The 23,770-nt window shown below is 41.4% G+C and overlaps 1 protein-coding gene across 1 annotated transcript in view; it reads right to left on the bottom strand.

Annotated features, from left to right (window-relative positions):
- Nucleotides 1-22,306, bottom strand: part of LOC129707568 (polycomb group protein ASXL1-like) — a 77,275-nt gene extending 54,969 nt beyond the window's left edge. The window contains exons 1-2 of the mRNA XM_055652717.1: nucleotides 22,287-22,306; nucleotides 20,942-20,995 (exon numbers count right to left, since the gene is read on the bottom strand). Coding sequence (XP_055508692.1) covers nucleotides 20,942-20,995; nucleotides 22,287-22,306 — 74 coding nt within the window. The remainder of the gene's footprint in view (nucleotides 1-20,941; nucleotides 20,996-22,286) is intronic.
- Nucleotides 22,307-23,770: the final 1,464 nt, after the last annotated feature.

The following is a 23,770-nucleotide window of genomic DNA, read 5'->3' as shown; positions in this document are numbered from 1 at the left end:
AGGAGTAGGCCATTCGGCCCTTCGAGCCAGCACTACCATTTAATGTGATCATTGCTGATCATCCACAATCAGTACCTCGTTCCTGCCTTCTCCCCATATCCCCCGACTCTGCTATCTTTAAGAGCCCTATCAAGCTCTCCCTTGATACATGCTTCAATATTATCCTCAGTTTTATAATCCAACAAACTGGCAATGGATTGCCAATGTTTCATGGACTATAACCCACATGGTCTTTATTCATTCAGTTACTTTGAGATGGCAACCTACATCTCTGAACTGCAACAAAACATTTAATTCCACTATGAAGATCCAAAAAATCTAGTTGATGAGGATAACCCAATTAGCTTTGTGCAAGTTTACTTTGGAAAAGGTTTGTTGAAAAGACCATCAGGGGCGCCAGGGAGATGACAGCCCTGCCGGCAGTCTGTTTGTTTTTTCTTTCTTTTTGTTATTTTTTGGTGCGTTAAAAGTTTGTTTTAATGTTCTTCGGTATGTTTTATGAGGGGGGAGGGGGGAAGGGATCGGGGGAAACTTTTTTTCAAGTTCCTACCTTCCCGGAGATGTGATCAAATTTCGGATCACATTCTCCGGGCTCTGCGGCCTACCATCGCTGGAGCTGGAGACCTCCTCGGACTGTCGTGAGCCGCACCGCGGGGCGTGGACTTAACATCGGAGCGGATCCCTTGCCTGGGATCGCTCCCACCGCGGACTTACCATCAAGGGCTCGCAGTCTCGGGAGATGCTAGTCGGGAGCTCCAACACCGCGGAAGGCTCGACCAGCCCCGACGCGAGGTTCGATCGCCCGGCGCGGGGGAGCTGACATTACCCTGATGCAGGAGCTGAACGCCTCGACACAGAGGGCCCGAACGCCGCCGGCTACGGGAGTCAGATCGTCCCGTCAACGGAAGGCTCGAGGCCCCCGACCGAGGAAGAACAAAAGGAAGGACTTGAACTTTATTTCGCCTTTCATCACAGTGAGGAATGTGTTGGAGTCACTGTGGTGGATGTTCATGTTAAAATGTGTTTTTGAGTGATTTGTTGCTTTTAATTGTACGACTGACCTGGCCAATGAAATTCCTCGAATGTTGCAAAACATACTTGGCGAATAAAGTGTGATTCTGATTCTAAAATGCAGCCAAATACTTCAATTACAATTCAAAATAATTATTAATTGGTGAAAGAAAAAGAAAATTCCACTATAACCTGCAGTAGGAAATTCAGGAATCACGATTGTGGTCTAATTTTAATTTTCAACAAGTTTGCAAAAGCATGAGACAAATATCTTACAATCTTTTGCCAAGATACATTATGAAAAAATGTAAAAAGTAACTTGGACATCCTACAATACAAATTTCCAAGTTTAGTATTTAAAAATGACTTGCATTTATGCACCACTGCCAAATATGGCGGAAACGAAGAGAATTAGGGATGAGGGACCATTAGAGAGATGAGATACGAGACCTACTTTCTTGAAAAGGGCAGTCGAATAGGTTTTGCTATCTGCTTTCTCTCCAAGAATCCCTCAAAGGCAAAACAGTATATGGATATTTATGTAAAAACAATAGAACAAGAGTTTAGATTTCTTGCAAAATAGTAGCAGGAACGTGGGGGGAAAAATGACACGAAAGTAACAATAGCAGAAGCATGACGTATTTGTATTGATATGTTTAGGTTTAATTTAGTTTAGTTTAGAGATACAGTGCAAAAACAGGCCCTTCTGCGCCGACCCGTGATCCCCGCATATTAACACCATCCTACACACACTAGGGACAATTTTTACATTTACCAAGCCAATTAACCTACAAACCTGCACATCTTTGGAGTGTGGGCGGAAACCGAAGATCTCGGAGAAAACCCACGCAGGTCACGGGGAGAACGTACAAACTCCGTACAGACAGCACCCGTAGTCGGGATCGAACCCGGGTCTCCGGCGCTGCATTAGCTGTAAGGCAGCAACTCTACCATTGCGCCACCGTGTTCACCAAGGCAAATAGCTTATAAAATTGTGAATCTGAGAATATCTGTTTTGTTACCACTTATTTTCTGCACAAAAGAATGAAAGTGAAAATATAGAATACAAAATAAATGCAGGAAAACACTGTTAATTTGAAAGAATACAGAACTGTACAATGACAGGCATTGGTGAAGAATACCAGTGATATAGCTTTACATAAACAATTTTGCCAAGAGCTACATATGTGCTTTGTAAATAAAAATACTTTCGTTTCTGTCTTGTTGGGGGTAGGAAAACTAATGAGGAAAAGAAAACTGAAGCGCCGACTCAGCAATTCAATGAGATGCTATCAGCATTTTATAAAGCTCTTGTTCAGTCTACTGCACACACATACAGCTACAAAGCAACCCAAACACTACAAGTGGGCTGTTCATCAGATTAGCGAGCGGAAAAAATTCAAGGAATTAAAAGGAGTACAACGCATTACTCATATGACCCATAACTCGATTGTCATCTGAACTGCTGCTGCCCAGCCAGCCCGAAATCCTTCAGGCAATTTTGCCACATTCATGTAAAAATCAAAATACCAAGATACTATGCATTTCCTAAGGATATATTTCCTTTCCAGTTGGAGGCTTGGTAAGAAGCAATTTCAATTCATAGCAAGTGCTGCGATTATGGCCTCAAACCTTATGAAGCTGACCTGACACCAGAACAAAGTGAAATGGTATACTGAAGATGAGAGGCTTATTTCACTTCAGTATTAACCTTCACGTCTGATCTACGTTTCAAGGTTTTTTATGTTGGAGCAATATACTTTTTGCTTCCTTGCAACATTAAACAGAGCATATGAAGGCACTGATCATGGAATGCCAATTTTCAACAAGGTATGTGCAAATAAGCACCTGTTTTTATCTTTAGAAGCCTCTTTTCACAAGGCAATGATCGCTGGGTTAATTAAAAGCAGTGTGGTCTTAGTCACAACTGCTAGAATTTCTTGTAAAATATAAAACGTCTGGCTTGGTTTTGTTCAACCTTAAAACATAGAAACTAGGTGCAGGAGTAGGCCATTCGGCCCTTCGAGCCTGCACCGCCATTCAATATGATCATGGCTGAAGAGATACTAAAGTTATTTAGATTGGCACCAGAAAGAATAAAGTCTGCAGCTACACCACAACGGCAGATCTGTAAATACCCTTTTGTTTCCTGAGGTTGCAAAATTACGACAAATTTATCACTAATAAAAACATACTCAGTGTCTGAAGAAGGGCCCGACCCAAACGGTCACCTTTCCATGTACTCTGAATATGCTGACTGACCCGCTGCTTTACTTCAGCATTTTGTGTCTTTTTCCTATCCAGCTGTTAAGTTCTCTTTTAATAAACGGTAAAGTATCCTACATAATTTTATTATCCTGGAATAATTAAACTTTTAGACAGAAGTCTACAACAAAAGACGCACAACAACCATACCTGAACCTATCTAATGAATGTACAATGCAAACCACAACGGCCATGTTTTTTTTCCTACAATAACAAGTGTACTCGCTTTTGCGAGGGTGTCAGCAGTTATTTAAAAAGTGCTGTGATAAGAAATGCAATAAAATGATCAGTAATGTGATGATTTGTGAAAGCAGAATCACAAATCACTATTAATAGGCGAAGAAACCGGCAATTATACCAAGGCCATTCAATCATCTGTTAACAAATGATCTTTTCTGAAGAATTAGAACTTAGAATTAATTATAAATGACTTTACTCCTGTATTTTCAGTTATCTTAGCAACATTGGTTTATTTATATATTTTGGCTTAATTATGCTTACCTTCTACAGCCATTGCATCACGAAACACGGGCATGAAAAAGGAAAGAAAACAATTAGTTGCACATATTTATTTCAGTGAATAAATACAATGTAAACAGGGACACAAATCCAATAACTATACAGAATACAGGGAAGTTCAATTTGAATTATAGATCGCTAATCATGGCTTTTATGCATTAATTTCATAATTAATGATTTAAAATGTTAATCAATTTTTAAGGGTTTCCTTTTTTAATTTTAAAACATAACATTAAGACAGTAACAAAAATTGATCAGAGATATAATAAGTGCTTCTAAAAAAGAGATCCCATTTAAGGATTAAATTGTCTTTGTTAGCTGTCAGGATGAATTTGTAGAATGAGAAAACTAAATCACTAGCAGCCATAAAAAGAGCAGTAATTTGTGATGTTCATGTTAAGAGCTCTGCAAAACAACCCTCAAAACCCCAGTGAGGAGTTCCAGAATCCCATGTAATAAAACAGAATTGAATTTCTTTACCATAAACCAGAGGCCTTGGGCAGTACACATTTCCATTTACCTCATTTGTCTACACAGCAAATGTTATTGCACATCACTATCTAATTGTACACAATGCATTTAGAGACAAGGGGCATATTTAAGCACAGTATAAAGTTTTTATTAAGCAGATGAAGAAAATAAAAAAAATTGAGGGAAAATGAAATACAATTGTTTGCTAAAATGGAAGTGACCAGGATGTAATTGGCCACACATATGGGGCAACAAAATATAATTGGCCACCCAAGTGAGACAGGAGGGGAAAAATAAACCACAAGACCGCATTTAAAAACTATTTTCATTACCTTCTTGGAACAAACTTAAAGTCCGGATAAAATTAAGTCTTTTTGTTTAAACCAACTAAATAAGCAAGACTTTGACATCGACTAAAGATCTACAAGAGTAAGCAGTCCAGCAGCTCCAGTTACAGAGAATGCTGAATTCTTAATCCAAGAACAGAAGTTGAAACACAGACATTCGAGTTAAACTAGGGATGAGTTTTTAAAGCTAATGGCTGGTTGTAGTCCTAGACTTGACCTCACCAAGATCCTCACACTGACCATTCCAAAACCCAGGTTACAGTAGCCTGTCACGCTCACCCCCTATCCTCTCATCCAAAGGATAGTCATGGACCCAATGTAGGGGAGATTAAATCTCTCAAAGGGCTTCTTCAACTTCCCTGAAGGTTCCTTTAGCCTGTGTTATGCTCCATGCCCTGTTTTCCCCATTCTGGCCTCCTTTCCTTGCTCCATTCGCAGTGCAACAACCAAAAATCATTTTTGCCCTTCTCTCCAGCACCCTAGCTGAAACGATGTTTTTTCTCTTCCATCTTCCCAACATCCACAGCCCCATCTCCGTTGAAAAAAAACTCTTCAATACTCATCTCTTCAAAACATACAACAAACTCTTCTTCTGCTCAGTATCTTTAATAATGTGCCTTTGGACTATTATAAACGGAGAAAGGAGCAAACAAGTACATACGTGTATGTGCATGACCCAAAGACTGACTGGTTGGGAAAGTAAGAGACTAAAATGCTGAGATTAATCAACAAATGAAAACAATTATCCTCAAAAGTGTACCCGACTAATATTGCAGAGAAGCCTAGCATCAACAATAAGACTTTCCTGCCTCTCAATTCAATATTTACATTAAAATAAACCCTCAACATTCTCCTAGTGAAACCATTCACAACTGACCTCATTTCTTTGAGTCCTTCAGTCTCTATAACGTGCAGGATCTGTTTGGGGGTCATTGGAGCATCAGAGTAATTTTCCAACACCTGTGGACAGATATGTACTGAAATCCAAGTCAACCATTACCCGACAGCACAAAAAGGTTGTAAAGATCATGTGCAGCAATATACGTGATGTGGGTTCTCTAATCCATTGAACTTTAAAGCATTTGTACATTGATACTCTCCAAAGGTCTGAGTGAAATTGACGCTGTTACTCAGATGATTCACAATTCTATTGTTATTCTGCACACAAATTCTATGAATTACGTAAAAGCAGCCAGTTTTTTTTTTAAAGCTGTTCTTGCCCCATAGAGTTAACAAATTCAGTTTATCACCCACCCTTTGATTTGAGATTGCACATCTGTGGTGATAAATATTTCATTGCTGCCATTGTAATAATGGTACCTACTGAATATAATCTTGAGTAGAGCAGGGCAGCAATGGTCCAAGTACAATGGTTTATTCCCCCTCCCCCTCCCCCATGCACAGCTAATGCAGCAAGTGGTGCCAAATTATTTTTATAGCTAAAAGCCCACAAACTTAGCATAATCATGGACATCAAATAATTCCAGCTGTTGTCGTAAAGAACCGTAGGCAACAATTTCTGTGCATGCCCAGAGATGTTAAAGTCAAAAGTCATTTTGCATTAATACCCAATTGCATGCAGATTGTTGCAATAGCAGCATTGAAAATGTGGATGTTTCTAGACAGTACTGCAGTAAGAATATGCAGAAGGAGCCAGTCAGCCATAGGTTAAAGAAATACAATTCTACATTGTATCTGGGAATATCCCAGTACAGGCCAGAGGAAATTTAGACTGAAATTTCTAATCATCGTTTCCCTGCAGCATCACCAAGCTGGCTTGTAAAATATAAAAACAACCACTGTTCAAAATTTGCTAGGTAATTGATAGGTTAAGTAATTGAGTCCAAAGTTACAGAAAACATCAATGCAAACTGTAGCAGTTTCTCAGTTAACTTGCAATCCAAGCACTATAAATCATTCCAACAGCAGTAATATTGAATTGATGTTCATTCAAAATCTCAATAACTTAAGACATGCAAAACAAATGTGCGGGCAGAGAGATCTTAACTCTCATTCTCAAACAGCTAACAGTATTGATTTGGACTTGAATGTTAACAGTAAGATTGCCATAGAAAGAATGATTGTTCTCGACATGGCTGTGGAAACTGAAGTTATTCAGGCTAAATTCTGTATGTTTCAACATGTTCTTATTTGAAAGCTGATGGAAGGTTATCTCAATTGTTAACCTCAATTGATGGCCATATAAGAATGAATAGAAAGGTGCTGTATATGTACCATTCTTTCCTGTTAAAATATAAAGACAGTCACTTCAGTGCAACACAACTGAATTTAGTTTGTAGGTACACAAAAATGCTGGAGAAACTCAGCGGGTGCAGCAGCATCTATGGAGCAAAGGAAATGGGTGACGTTTCGGGCCGAAACCCTTCTTCAGACTAATAAATGAATTTGTTTTGTGCTTTGTTTAGAGATACAGTGTGGAAACAGGCCCTTCAGCCTACCGAGCCCACAACGAGCATTGATCATCCGCACACGAGTTCCACGTTATTCCATTTTCGCATCCTACACGCGTGGCAATTTATAGAAGCCAATTAACCTACAAGCCTGCACATCTTTGGAATGTGGGAGGAAACCCGCGTGGTGACAGGGAGAACGTACAAATTCCGCGCACACAGCACCCGTAGTCAGGATCGAACCTGGGTCTCTGGCACTGTGAGGCAGCAGCTCTACTGCTGTGCGACCCAATATTTGAAGATATGCATTTTCATGTGCACTACAAGAATATTGCTAGAAACTACCTGGTCACAGGCATACACATCATAAATAACCCAAGACAGATGCCATCTTAAAAAGCATCTAATGGAAAACACACTCTGTTTGTGAAGCATTGTGCTGTCAGGGGAAGTCCCCTGCATAAGTGAGGTGTTTCCCCCAGGAAACAGTGAATATCCACAGCAAAAAACACCATGCAAAGCAAGCCAAGAATTAAATGGACTGAATCTGTTAAGAAGCTAATCTTGTAATAGGATTAATTAGCTATCAGTGCGAACCTTCTTGGTCAAACAACTGGACAGTTCACATTTCATTAATTTGCTCACAAAAATATATCTGCTAATATTTCAGTTTTTCCACGTTTAAACCTAATTTAATGTTGGAGAACTGTAATCACAAGCACTCCATGGGGCTGAAAAATGCAGATCCAAGGTATAACATAATAAGCCACATAAAACTAATTCATATTTGTGTCTCTCTATTCAAATTAAAAGACTGACATTTTTCAACAATATTATATATTTTTATTTAAAAGAAGAGGAAAAGAAAGACTTTTCAGCTCATTTGAAGATTTCGCTATCAAGGATTATCAGATTCAAAGCAACTGCTCAGGGAATCTCTTAATCTGTATACTGCCTCCTCAAAATATGTCTCACTGACAAGTCACAGCCAAAGAGTAAACCAATCCCAACAGATCTGGATATATTTTCTGCTTTTGGACAACATTTGCAATGAAAGTTCTTAATTGTGAGATTATCCTTAATGCAAAGAAAAAAAAAAAATCAAAAAAATACTGGTTTCAAGCCAATTTATTTAAAAGATAATGAGTTTGGAGGGAGCTGGGAAGTATTTATAGCATTGAACACTTCAGTAATAAATATAAACACATTTAAAAGGGTTCTAAGGCTTTGGTTATAAAATGTTAAATTTATAGCCTAGATGCACTGGCTCAGATTGGAAATTTTGCTCAAGAATGTTACTCGCTGTGGTGCGAACCTATTTAGAAATACGAAATCACTTGCCACAACTTTTCCCCAGCATTTCTTGCGCCAGAGAATATCATATTTTGAAATGATAACATTTCTACCATTCCAGTGCCATTTTGAGGCCAGGTGACATTAATTGGAAGCTAATCAGTTTTGAAAAGTAATTGAAAATATAACAAAGTTGCAAAGGTGATAACATTAATAATCCTTTCATTGCAAAATATGCCATCTGACTGTGGATTATATTCATAACTAATTGGATGAAACTTAAATATTTTACTTGAAGCAAAATATAGGCTCCCGTTGTTATGGAACAAATTGGAACAGATTATATTTTTAACAAAGCGACTTTAAAATTATTAAAGTTAATGTGGAAAATTTTGCAAAGTATTTTAAATGGCTACCGCAAATTGTAAATTATAAACACAGACATTAATTTCTCATTCACATAAATGTAAACATCTGGAAGGATTCTGACAGAATCTACACAAAAATCTCAATTTTAAATTGGGCTGATAAAAGGTTTGGTTTAAATATTGATATCTTTGTAGAGAAACTTGCTAAGGAGAAAAATATTTATTTTTTCCTGGTTATTCCTATTAAAAAAAGCCACATCCCAAAGAGATGACAGATAAAATACTTGCAGATCTTTATAATATTGAACATCTGCCTGCAATGGATAAAGAAAAACAACATTTCCAGGAAACACAAAATCTAACCATACTATTGGCCATTTTGTTCACATAAATAGCCTTTTATTTCCATCCTCCTGCCTCCCTTTTTCCATAATAGGAAATTTCTGATTTACATTTTGCTTGCATTTGCAACAAAAACAATCAAAACCAAGTGGTGTCAAGAGAGTGCCTGGAATGTCTAGATTGATGGCTCAGAACATATTAGATTGCTCAGTTTTTAAAAGGCATCAAATTTAAACAGCAATACCTCTCAGAAAGACTGCTCATCATTCATTGTATTTACGAAATTCACACGCCAAGTTAATTGTACTATAAAGCGCTCTCCTTTCCGATACAAGCATCTGCAATAAACTGATAAAACCAGATCAATAAACAAGCACAAACAGTTAATCTTACGAGACATGAAGACCCAAACTTCAAAAACACCCTGTAGTTATACCCAGTGGCCAAATTCAAATTCCGGTTTTCACATCATCTAAACCTCTCCAAATCATGAGATCTGTGCAGAAATGTCATTAACCATTTCTGACCTGTACAATAAAGCACAACTAGGAATCAAACTTTTGCAATAGTAATACATTGTTCTGCTCAGAGTCTGAAACCACATGGAACTTTAATAACCTGACCATTCTCAACAAACACAAAATATTACATTTAGAAATCTTAACTCCACTGTTGATGGAAACTGCAAGTCAGAATTGAAGTCTTCATGGAGAAATCTTCCAACCTCTGACATTGCTTCTGCACCATTATTCTCTTCCAATATCACCACTATGACGGGGTCAAGTTAGTAAGCTAACTTAGAAGTCTGTATAGTCTAATTATATTGACTACAACTCTAGCTAGCTAGTTTTAGCTGATTGAAAACTGAAGCCAACACAGATATTGTTTGCCCGCGATCCAATGTGTAAAAGCATTTAAGAATAAGATATTTATGTGGAACTCTACAGGATGTTGGAAAGGACAAATTTGGAGTACAAGCAGACCCTCTGAATTCACTCCGTGGCTGAGGCTTCACTTTAAGCTGCAGGCCTTGATATATGTAAACTCTCAGCCCAGCACTGGGCCCCAACTGGCGCAGGAGTACACAAGTGCAAACTTTCTAAAATGCATTCATTCAGGAGAGTGCAGCAGCAAAAGCTGCAAACGTGCACTTTTAGGGCACAAGACAAGCTGAATGTGGACTCAAAACTGGTGGATGTGAAGTAAAGTAGGCATTATCCCATCGCTTGAAAAAGCAAAGTGCTTGAGTAACTCAGCAAATCAAGCAGTATCTTGCAGTAATCAAGCAGTAATATAAAATATCCTCTTGCGTAAATTTGGTACGTGTGTAGATGTGGTGAAGCTGTCGCTATTTAGAGCATACTGCAGACCCCTCTACACTGCGCACCTGTGGTCGAACTATTTAAAGACAAGTATGCAGAGACTAAAGGTGGCATATAACGATGCCATGAGAACACAGCTAAGGCAACCTAGATGGTGTAGTGCCAGTAATATGTTTGGGTCAGTACTTTAGAAGCTATCCTAAGACATCACATGTATAAATTCATTTGCAGGATAAATGACTCTAAAAATGTGCTTATTGTGGCCTTGACAAACATAAGGGTTAGCACTACACGCTACGACTCCCAGTTGTGGAGACACTGGTATCGTTGTCTCGTTGTAGCACATTGATCATCTTTTAATCTGGATTTTTAACTTGAGTATTGTGGGTTTTTGTTAAATGTAAATGATGATGTTTTTATGTGATATACCATGATTTTACATATATTTATGATATTTGATATGCAATGCATTTTTAATGTAATGTTGCCCCTTGTCTGGACCATGAGTCCGTAATAAAGTGTATTATTATTATTATTATTATCGCTGGAGAACATGGAGAGGTGATGCTTCAGTCCGAAACGTCCCAGCCCAAAACATCACCTATCCACGTCGTCCAGAGATGCTACCTGACCTGCTGATAACTCCAACACTTTTTTTGTGTAAACCAGCATTTGCAGTTCCTTGTGCTTACATTGTTCTTTCCCTGATGGTTATATGTTACAGCTTCAGTCGTTTTGCTTTCAGCTGCTTGGCTGGTGATGTCACACATGACGTCTCCCTGGAGTCAGTGGCGCACTTCACATTTGGGAAATTCTCACTAAAGATTTAGAAGCCTTCACCCAGCAAGCTTAAGCTACCAAATAGTAAAAGTGTTCTTTGCATCAGCAGCAGGTAGAGATAGTTCATCACTAACCTTTACATTTCCACAGTTATCCAGAGTTCTGGGAAGGTTATTTAAAAGGAATATTTAAGTACCAATTTTAAAGGATTTATTTTCCATCTTTTATCGGGAACATTATATAATGCAGTTTTAAGTAATCCTTCAAAAAATTATAGCATTAACTCTTATCAACAATTAAGAGGAACCAGTGATTGCAATTTTCAGGTAAAGGAAATTATTTCATGTAGTTAATGTAGCTACATTAACTACATCAGGTGCATGTTAATACAGCATCTGGAACACAGCATAATTGAACACATCTTTCTTGAGGTCCCTTGACATTTACAACAAATACTATGAGTAATGTTTTCACATACAATAATCACCAGACATATGGAAGAGTGATATTTATCAGCTCGAACTTGCACTGAATAACTAGTCGCATCAAGAGCATCAATTAGTGACAAATTCTGAAACCTGCCACCTAAGATCAGCAAAAACAACGTCTATTAAAACAGAGTGGATTGTATGGGGAACGTCCAAAAAGCAACTGTAAACTAATTTTCTAACAAAACCTGTGGCACTGCATTCTGGTTTCTGGCTCATTTCAGCACTCACTTGAAACACTTCAGAATACTAAAATGAACACAAGAGTCCACATTAGCAACACGTCCAATTCTGATTAAAATACAAAAATACCCATGCCCTGAGAATAGGAGAAGAGAAAGCACTTATCCCTGGTGTAACAGTGCTGCACTCTGAGAGAAACTTAGAGGGAATAAAAGACTCCATCCTTAAAGCAAACTATGTGGACAAAAGCCATATGGAGATTGAGAAAATACTGGTGGAACAGCAAATGTCAATGCTGAGTGCACTCACATATTAAGTTAAAAGAGACAATAGGTACAAGCTAGTATAAGTCTTTATGGTAATTAGTTGATGGAACAAACTTTTAGATTTGACCAGGAGGCAGTGGGGAGAAATAAATATAAACTAGTATCAGTAAAGTGATAAATGCTAGAATTGAGATGACAAAAAGCTTTCACAAAAGAAGCTGAATTGATTCAGATCTTGCCCATAGGTTCTGGCAGCTTTGAACAGAACTACAAGCACATGATAGTTTAAATGAAAACAAGTTTGGAATCTATCAGCTTGCTCCAGCACTGGACCACATAAGAACTCCATCTTACTGACGTTTCCCCGCACAGTATTACATTACATTTACCAGTAATAAGTAAATATCTTGTTAAAGACTAAACTTGCATCACTAAGTTCTTACGCATTTCTGAATCTTGCAGATATTCAGTAATGTTTAAGAACCTTTAACAGCTAATAAGGTTGGAGCTGGGCTTTGCTCGTTATCAAAGTTTTCATGGCTTTCCAGCTGGGGGTTCTTTCCCTGCACCACTCAGACTATGCCTGGTGAGAGTGGGATCTGCCCCATGGCAGTGCAAACACGGAGTAACTCTGACTGGACCCTGCAGCAAGACTGAGCCCACACAGGGTCAAACTGAAGGAAATGCAAATCACTGATTGATCAAATCTGATATCATCACAAATACAAGAAACAAAGAGAAAGGGAATTGAGTGCTTTAAAAAAGCCCAGATTTTACAACATCAAAGTAAAACCTGGAAAAAATAACTTTGCAATTGAATAGCTTAAATTTCAGCCCCCAAGACACTGTCTGGCAGTAATTCCCGTGATGCTGGAGGGATAGTTCGGTTGAAATGGACAATCACAACTTAGGGCTTACAAACTTCTACAGATGCACCAGAAACAGCATACTATTGGGTGCATCACAGAATTGTTTGGGAACAGCTCTTCCCAAGACTACAAAAAATGTTAGTGAGTTGATGTAGCTCAATCCATCACACAGACCAGACCTCCTGCCATCGACTACACTCCATCTATACTTCACGCTGCCTGGGAAAAGCAGCTAACAGACTTGTCCCGCCCCGGGTCATTCTTTTTTTTTCCCCTACTCCCGTTCAGCAGAAAGCACATACCACCAAATTCAGAAAGAGTCGCTCCCCCTCCGTTATAAGGCTCCTGAACGGTCCTTCCATAAGTTAGGGTACTGTCCAATTCACCTCTACCCCATTGCTGACATTGGAATTTGTCTCTGGAACTGATGCGCGACAATGCTGAGAACTGTATTCTGCACTCTGTATTTTCCCCTTTGCTCTCTATATTAGAGATTGGCTTGAGTATTTATGCATTGTATATATGATCAGTTTGGATGGCATGCAAAACAAAGCTCGTCACTGTACCTCTGTACACATAATAATAATCTTAAACTTTGTAGCTATCATGGCGTTCAGCAATTGATGCCAATTCAATAGCTGGCCAAGAGGAAGATGTCACTCATGAAGCAAGTCAGTATTTGCCAACCTAAAGCTAGTTAAGATTAATGTTATTTTGACAGAAAATCCTGGCCCAATACCTGCAAGGTAGATAAAAGTATTTGCACTGTGCTGATTATTATATTTAAGACTAATTACTAAGTAATGAAAAGGAAGGAGACTTCCACAACCCAACTTTAAAATAAATGACAATAAACCGTAGGGCCTTCAAACAACAACCAAAACTACTCTTCATGATGGCAATATGTTAGAATGATGCCTGAAATTATGCAAACTAAACAGGTACTGCTTTTAACGTATAATGTAAATAACAAACCCAGGCACTATCCAGTCAAATTAAACAACTTTTTTTGAAAATATCATATTTTTATAAAATATAAATTCTTCTAATTGTCTTGACACGGGTGAATTGGAAGTTAAATCTCCAGTAAGTAACAAGGAGTTACTGAGGAGCCAGATAGGTCAATGGACAGACAATCAAGCCAAAAACCTGCAGCGAGCATGGGGCACATTGCAGACATTTTGGAAAAAAAACAATCTCTTCTTATCTCAGAAGTGTCAGTCATGGAGCCATACAGAGCAAAAACAGGACCTTTGGTCACCTCATCCATGCTGACTCATCTACATTACTCCCATTTACCCAAAATTGGATGCAGCCCAGACCATCACACAAACCAACCTCCCTTCTACTGACTCCATTTATACCTCAGCAAGGCCAGCAGCAGAATCAAGGATGATTCGCATCCTGGCCACTCCCTCTTCTCCCCTCTCCATCAGGCAAAAAGGAAAGGTAGACAAACGTGCTGGAGAAACTCAGTGGGTGCGGCAGCATTTATGGAGTGAAGGAATAGGTAACGTTTTGGGTCAAAATCCTTCTTCAGACTGATGTAGGGTGGGGGGGGAAGATGGCGGGAAGAAGAAAGGAAGAGGAGGAGCCAGAGCTGTGAAGGGGAGGCGACAATAAGGGCTACCGGAAATTGGAGAAGTCAATGCTCATGCCGCTGGGGTATAAACTGCCCAAGCAAAATATGAGGTGCTGCTCCTCCAATTTCCAGTGGTGCTCACTTTGGCCATGGAGGAGGCCCAGGACAGAAAGGTCGGATTCGGAATGGGAGGGGGAGTTGAAGTGCTGAGCCACCGGGAGATCAGGTAGGTTATTGCGGACCGAGCGGAGGTGTTTGGCGAAACGATCGCCAAGCCTACGCTTGGTCTCACCGATGTAGATCAGCTGACATCTAGAGCAGCGGATGCAATAGATGAGGTTGGAGGAGATGCAGGTGCGGGAAAAAAGGAAAGTGTGAAAACACATACTTCCAGATTCAGGGACAATTTCTTCCCAGCAATTATCAGGCAACTGAATTATCCTACCACGACCAGAGACTAAACTACTAACTACCGCTTTGCTGATCCTTGGAATATCCTTGATCGGACTTTGCTGTATTTCCTTGCACTAAACGTTATTCCCTTATCATGTGTCTATACGCTGTAAATGGCTCGATTGTAACCATGTATTGTCTTTCTGCTGACTGGATAGCAAGCAACAAAAGCTTTTCACTGTACCTCGGTAACTAAACTGAACTGAACTAGGTCCACGCCTTTGTGCCTTGGATGTCTACCAGATTCCCCAAATGCTTCTTTAACGAGGCATCAGGACAAGTTTTTAAATAGCTTGTCCAGATTTGAGTATCTACTACCACTATCTCTTCAGACTGCACATTGGAGACCTCAACCAGTCAGTGGGAAAACAATTCCTCCTCAGATAAATTCCTATCTAAACCTCTGCCCAATATGGGGATAAAAGATCACCCAAAACGTCATTTTCTCCAGAGATGCTCCTGACCTGCTGAGTTACTGAGCTTTTTGTGTCTATCTATGGTGCAAACAGGCATCTGCAGTTCCTTTATGCCTCTGCCCACTGTGGGGATAAATGTTTTACTACCTATCCTACCTACTATATGTTGTCAAGCTGGAAAGGGTGCAGAGAAGATCTGCAAGGATGTTGTCAGGAATAAAGGGCCTGAGCTGTAGGCAGAGGTTGAGTAGGCTGGGACTCGATTACTTGGAACGCAAGAAGATAGAGGTGAATAAGATCATTAGAGGAATAGATCAGGTAGCTGCATGGCGTCTCTTGCCCAGAGTAGGTGAATCAAGGAATAGGAATTCGAGAGGTAACTTATTCCACACAAAGGGTGGTGGATGTATGCAACAAACTGTTAGAGGAAGTAGCTGAGGCAGGGACTAACCCAACATTTAGACAGGTACTTGGATAGGACAAGTTTGAAGGGATATGGACCAAATGCTGGCAGATGTAGCTGGAACATGTAGGCCAGTGTGGGCAAGTTGGGCCGAAGGGCCTGTTTCCACATGTATTACTCTATGACCTATCCCTCACATAATTTGATACACCTATATCAGTCTGTCCTCTAGCCTCCAGAACTCAAATCCAGCGGCCCCTTATAAATGAAATGCTGCAATGCAGGCAACATCTCTGGAGAAAATGGATAGCCGATGTTTTGGGTCAGGACCCTTATTCAGTCTGAAGTACCCAACCAGAAACTTCACCAATCCATTTTCCCCAGAGATGCAACCTGACCTGCCGAGTTACTCCAGCATTTTGTGTCTATCGTTGGTATAAACCAGCGTCAGCAGTTTCTTGGTATTACATTAAGTTATAACATCCTTGTCAACCTCCTCTGCACCCACTCCAGCACAACAAGAATCAGATTGTGCCTGATATTCTGCTCTTGTAAATGTTTTGGAAGGAGATAATGGATAACAGATACTATTGAAGACCAGGTTGGTTATTCACTTGAAGAGTCTGTCCGGTTTAATTTAATGGACGGGCAAGTGGAAAGCACAAAATTCTCTCTGTTAGATCACTGAGAGATCGAGGATGACAATGCAGCCAATTTACCGAAAATAAAGACTCACAGATCAGTCAATAACTTCACTTATTCCAAAAAGGAATAAATGTGCAATCTTCTGTTAGCACTGAAACATATCAATACACATGCTTTTAAATTAAACATGAAAAATATTGACAAACCTTTCTGTAATCTGTTACAAGGGTACTCATTAGATTCTTACTTGTACGGTGGTAATTACAAACTAATGGGTTTTACTATAAAATGATAGCATATGTAGGAATACATTGGTACAGAATATGGGACTGAAATGCTAACTCTTCAAAACAATTGATACACAAAAGGTTTAGAGGAAAAAATATTTAAACAACCACGCCAACTCTAAAAGGCTTAAATTACTATTCTGTAACTGTAGAACACGACATGAGTTTCAGCAATCACTAGCCAAGCGTACACACATCACAACCCAATCCATGTCCAATGCAAAACATTACACATCAGTTCTCATTACAAGTCCAGCACCATACAATTGATGTAAATCTAAGAGCAATAAACCTCATAAATATGAGCCTACAGAAATATGAAAAATACTAAGCAAATCATGGAAAAGATTAGTGATCTGAAATATTTCTTTCTCCAAATGTGCTCTCTGCCCTGGGTATTTCTAGCATTTTTTTTTAAATTTCACACTTTTGCTTTAATGATTGCACATAGGGTCTGGTACAGCACAGGAATTTCTATTTATAAGCAATGTGCTGACATATGCATAACATGCATTAACGGAACACATATGAAACAGCATCATGTGATTAGATAAAACATATGCCATGAATTAACATTAAAATAGCAATGAAATAAATATACATGGCCGTATGTTCTATGGCCCAAATCTAAGTACAACACTGAGTGCATTTGAACTAAATTATCCTCAGTATACAATTTCAATCAATTTTTGCCACAGTAACTGCATTCAGTTCACAAAGTGATACGGCAGAGGGAAGGGAATGCAATCAATGCCATTTCTCTTAAATGGAATGAACAGTCAAATGTTCAAAGTTCCAGACATTCTGTGACATGGCACCATGGCCACACCAGAGATTAGTTTTGTTATATCCGAAACCTGTTACGCGACGCAGCGCAAAATTCATTTATGACCAGGAAACACGTCTGCATAGCTCTGGGATTCTTGGAGACTACAAAGCAGTCTGAACTAACTGAAGCAGAATGAGTCACTGACTGAAATGAATACACTGCATATTAAATTTCACTACAATGCAAGCCACAAAAAAGGAAAACAGCTTTTAGTTGTTGTGCAAAAAAAAATCAAAAAAAATCAAGGCAAGGCAAGAAAAAGGACCAAAAAAATGGATTCTTGAGGAAAAACTCCAAAGTGCTACATGAGCTCAACTGGCCTGCAGAGAAAAATGGTCAGACAACGTTTTGGGTCGGGACCCTTCTTTAGACCCAAGGAGGGGGGGGGGAGCAAGCTGGAAAAGAGAGGTGGGTACAGGACAAAGCCTGGAAAGTGATAGATGTCTTAGAAGGGACTGGACCTGAAACGTTGCCCTACCCAATGAATTTCTCCCCCATTTTAGGTTTTATGATAGGATATGGATTGCTAATGCTCGTGACTGCTGCCCAAGAAATGATACACACCAAAATGTTCAGATCCACGTTTACAACCAATGCATTTAAAACATGAACCGGGTTTATGAAGTAAGGAAAAAGTGAATTGGGAATGCTTTAGGTGAAAAGGGCGAGGAGTGGCCTGATGGTGACACAGATGATATGATTGCTCCTTTTATTATTGAGCAAAATACTAGGCACTGGTGGAACTCAGCGGGTTAGACAGCATCTTATCAGTGTGAAGAAGGAACCCGACAAAAAACGTCATATCTCCATTCCCTCCAGGAGTGCTGCCTGACCCGCTAGGTTCCTCGAACAGTGTTTTCCTCAAGATTCCTATACAGCAATTCATTGCATCTCCAGGTGATCCGATATTGGCACACAAGAAACTGCAGATGTTGGCATATTTAGTAAAAGTTGGAGAAACCCAGTACGTCAGGCAGCATCTGTGGATGTGAAGAAGGTTGGACCCTTCTTCAGACCTGGACTAGGTCATGGATTATTGATGCGCATGTAAATGCCTCCTAAGGCATTTAGCACACCAAAACGTTCAGATGCATGTTCACAATCAATGCATTTAAATCTTTAATTGGTTTTAAGAGAGGGTGAGGAGAAAGTGGATTGGAAATACTTTAGGGGAAAAAAATGAGGAGGCGCACATGATAAATATGTGCAGTATTATTGTGCAAAACACAAAGTGCTGGAGGAACTCGGAACGTCAGCCAGCAGCTGCGGAGTGACATATCGGTTCAGGCCCTTCTTCAGACTAATGGAATAGAGGGGAGGAGATAAGGGAAACTAATAAAGAGAGGTGGGGGCAGGACAAAGTTTGGCAAGTGACAGGGATCTGACGAAGGATCCCAACCCATAAAGCCATTTATCCGTTCGTTCCTTAGATGCTGCCTGACTCTCCCACACCTTGTGTTTTGTTCCAGAACCTTCCATCTGCAGTTCCTTGCATCTACAAAATATTCAGAAATATGTTTCCAATTAATGCATTTAAATCTTTAACCAAATATATGAGATGGTAAAGTAAATGATAAATACTTCAAGGAAAAAGGTGGCAGTGCAAATGATAAACAAATGTTGAATTGGTCGGTTTATTGTTGACCAAAAACAAAGTGCTAGAGGAACTAAACAGATCAAACGGCATCAGTGGAAGGCTCAAAAGAACAAAGAGCTGGAGTAACTCAATGGCTCAGGCAGCATCTCTAGAGGACAAGGATAAGTGACGTTGGGGTCGGTACCCTTCTTCAGAACCAGTATCTGCAGTAGTGTAAGAAGGAACTGCAAATGCTGGTTTAAACATAAGATAGACACAAAAAAACTGGAGTAACTCAGCGGGTCAGGCACCATCACTGGAGAAAAGGAATAGGTGGTGCTTCGGGTCCTGAAGAAGGGTCTCGACCCGAAAAGTCACCTGTCCCTTTTCTCCAGAGATGGTGCCTGACCCGCTGAGTTACTCCAGCTTTTTGTGTCTATCTTCAGTATCTGTACTTCTTTGTTTCTACCATCTATGGAAGGCTGTTGTCTATCCAGTCGCTCCAACACTTCGTATTTTGCTCATAGATTTCTTATGCTTCTGTAAACGCTATCCAAGGCACGATGCGCACCAAAATATTCAGATGCATGTTTACAATTAATGCATTTAAAACGTCAACCCGGTTTTAAAATTGGGAACACTTCAGGGAAAGGGTGAGGAGAACGAGCAGATTATAGATGTGTGCAGCAAATCACAAAATGCTGGAGCAATCTGTGGAAGGATGCTGTCTATCCATTCCCTCCATAGATGCTGTCTGACTTCAAAGTTCTTCCAGCACTTTGTGTGTTGCTCAAGATTCCAGCATCTGCAATTCCTTCGGTCTACAAAATATTCAGATGCATGTTTACAATCAATGCATTTGCAACCAGCATTGGTAGTTCCTCGTGTACATTTATAACTTTAACCATCTTTTGAGGGAAGGGGAGGGTTTTTGAGGGAAGGCGAGGGTTTTTGAGGGATGGCAGGGAACTAGGGAGACTTCAGGGAGAGGGTGAGGGGCTAAAGGAGAGGAAGACGCAGGAGATGATCGTGTACAGCAAAGATCTTTAGTGTACAGGGTTTCTCTCGTTCCCCCCACCCCATGTGTTCAACCATCTCCAGGCCGGGGTGCGGGTGTGAGGGAGCGCAGGGCCGGGTGTAAGGGGGTGTGAGTGAGTGAGGGAGCGCAAGGCCGGGGGAGTGAGTGAGTGAGGGAGCGCCCCGGGCCGGGGGAGTGAGCGAGCGCCCCGGGCCGGGGAGTGAGGGAGTGAGGGAGCGCCCCGGGCCAGGGAAGGAGGGAGCGCCCCGGGCCGGGTGGGCCGGGTGTAAGGGGGGAGGGAGTGAGGGAGCGCCCCGGGCCGGGTGTAAGGGTGGAGTGAGTGAGGGAGGGAGCGCCCCGGGCCGGGGAGGGAGGGAGCGAGGGAGCGCCCCGGGCCGGGGAGGGAAGGGTGGAGTGAGTGAGGGAGGGAGCGCCCCGGGCCGGGGAGGGAGGGAGCGAGGGAGCGCCCCGGGCCGGGTGCAAGGGGGGGAGGGGCGCGCCCGGGCCGGGTGTAAGGGGGGGGGGGGGAGTGAGGGAGCGCCCCGGGCCAGGGGGAGTGAGGGAGCGCCCCGGGCCGGGTGTAGCGCCCGGGCCGGGGAGGGAGGGAGTGAGGGAGCGCCCCGGGCCGTGGTGCAAGGGAGGGGAGTGAGGGAGCGCCCCGGGCCGGGTGTAAGGGAGGGAGTGAGGGAGCGCCCCGGGCCGGGAGGGAGTGAGTGAGGGAGCGCCCCGGGCCGGGGAGGGAGGGAGTGAGGGAGCGCCCCGGGCCGGGTGCAAGGAGTGAGGGAGCGCGTAGTTACCATGCGGGCAGCCTCGGCCCACGTGCGGTCCCGCTTCCTCCGCTGTTGCTGCTGCTTCATGGCCGCCGCCTCTCACTATCTCGCTCTGCTTTTCCCTTTCCCGCCGCTTCTCTGCAAAGCTCCTTCTTTGGGGTTTTTTTTTTCCTCAGGCCAAGGAATATCCGGTTTTTATTTTTAAAAGGCGAGGAGGAGGCGGCGGCCGAGACCACACTGGCGCTGCGAGGAGAGGAGAGGGCGGGTTGGCGGGCTGTGCGGTGCGGTGCGGGCGGGCGGGCGCTCCTTCAACCGTGCGGTGTGAGGTAAACTGGGCTGTGCGGTGCGGGCGGGCGCTGCGGATCCCGGGGCTCCTAGGCGACGCGGACGGCCATACTGAGCCAGGGTCAAAGGGCGACTGACATCATCCGCCGCAGCCCCCCTCCCCCCCTGCTATTTAATTTTATTTATTGCAAACGTGCATTCCAACCGCGCGTTTGCATTAACACCTGCTGCCCGATTTTGATCATGTATTTTTAAAACTGTGGAGGTTGGAGGGGGTGGCTGCATTGTTATGTGGAGGGAGCCGGCGGTGCTCCCTGGCGTTTGTAGTTCCGGATGAAGGCCGCGCCGTTGATGGAGGTGGAGCCGCTCCCGGAAAGACTACAAGGACCATGAGCCTGAGCGGCGACCGCGCCAGCGATTGCTGCAAAGGGCCGACTCCGCCGCTACGGGGCACTGAGTGGAACTGCAGCACATCATCTGCTGAATTAAACGTGCCAGCCCAAGGGTAGTTTTGCAAACAATTCAGCAAAGCTCCTGCTATCAGCATACTCAAAATTAATTCTATGTGGTTTTTTTCCACACTATTCTGTCAATAATCTCCCTTTGAAAGTTTTAATTGAACTCGAGGAGTGTTGAATTTAAATACAATTAATAAAAATGGAAAAAATTATGTTGGCAAATAAAATATAATTTGTAGGACGGCTTGATTGTAATCATGTATATTCCGCTGACTGGATAGCATGTAACAAAAATCCTTTTCACTTTACCTCAGCACACGTGGCAATAATAAATTAGACCAAACTACACTCTCGGACTCATTGGAGACCCTCAGACTATCTTTGATCGGACTTTACTGGCTTCATCTTGCACCAAACGTTATTCACTTTATTCCTTTTATTATGTGTCTGTACACTGTGGATGGCTCGATTGTAATCATGTATTATGATTTCCGATGACTGGTTAGTACGCAAGTTTTTCACTGTACCTTGGTGCGTGTGACAATAAACAAGACTACATTGCAGTAAAACTCAATCTGTAATTAATGCAAAGTAATTATCATGGAAATCAGAGGTAGACAATCACTCACCCAGACCTGCAACGGACCATAACTTAACATAACATAAGATTTTCCAGCATCTGCAGTTCCTTCTTAAACATCATTAAAATCAGGATAGCTTCAGTGTTTTATAAAATGGGTTACAATTGAGTGAACAATGACACTAGACTGTGAACAGCATGTCTCTTCTCATCAGAACTGCCCCCTCCATCGACTCTTAAGTCCAGACTTAAAACTTCCAAGACTCACAAGCGTTTCTTGAGATCCTCTGAGGGAGCACTATATGTATGTATGTATGTATGTATGTATGTATGTATGTATTGTTAGATCTATGTACCACTATGTAGCATGTTCGTACCTGCACTGATGTAAAGCACTTTGGTTAACGAGAGTTGTTTTTAAATGTGCTATAGAAATGAAATTGACTTGACGACTATTTTAATGTTATGATTGAAAAATACAGCATGGAAACAGCCCCCTCGGCCCACTGAGGCAACATTGATCATTGATCAGCAATACCCACTATGTTATTCCACTTTCTCATCCACCCCCAACACACAATAGGCCGTTTATAGAGGGCCAATTAACCTACAAGCCCACACGTCTTTGGGATGTAGGAGGAAATCGGAGCACGTGGAGGAAATCCATAGTCACAGGGACAATGTGCACACTCCACACAGAACCCACGATCCGAATCGGACCCGTGTTTGGTACGGCGAGACAGCAGCTCTATCACCTGAACCATTATGTCAAAAGAATGTTCAGTGTTGACCTTAATTATCCTTTCATATGCAGCAATGCAATTTGTTGCATTAATGGTAGACAAAAATGATGGTGAAACTCAGCGGGTGAGGCAGCATCTATGGAGCACAGGAATAGGTGACGATTTGGGTTGAGACCCGAAATGTCACCTATTCCTTCGCTCCATGGATGCTGCCTCACCTATTGAGTTTCTCCAGCATTTTTGTCTACCTTCAATTTTTCAAGATTCTCTGCCAAAACAGCCAAAGAGTAATACTTAAAAAGCTTGTTTCAAATGTGTATTCTATTCACGGCTTGGACATTTTTATTGTTCTTAAGATAGAGCTTGGGTGGAGAAAAATTATAATCTTTCCGGCTAATTTACCAAAACACCTAAGGTTTACAAAGTGATTAGGAAATATAATTTAGGGAGATAGTCAAGTTACATGTTCAAATGATGTTTCAATTATACATTAGAATGCGCAAGTTTGAAATATTAGAAAATGCTTTAAAGATGTCAGTCAGCTTATGCTAAGGTATTTGTTAAAGTGACATTTAAGAGGCTTTTGGATGGGCACATGGATATGAAAGGAATGGAGGGATCTGTGCAAGCTGATAAGATCAGTTCAACTTGGCCTTGTTCGGCACAGACATTGTGGGTCGCAGGGTCTGTTTCTGTGTTGTATTGTTCTGTGCTCTATGATTCTCTAACCAACTATTGAAAAAACGAATTAAAGAATATCACTTCAGCTTTTGTAGTAGGTAACAAAAGT

This window comes from Leucoraja erinacea, chromosome 21 (genome assembly GCF_028641065.1).
Source record: "Leucoraja erinacea ecotype New England chromosome 21, Leri_hhj_1, whole genome shotgun sequence".
NCBI classification, from domain to species: domain Eukaryota; kingdom Metazoa; phylum Chordata; class Chondrichthyes; order Rajiformes; family Rajidae; genus Leucoraja; species Leucoraja erinaceus.
This window is presented reverse-complemented; position numbering and strand designations above follow the sequence as displayed.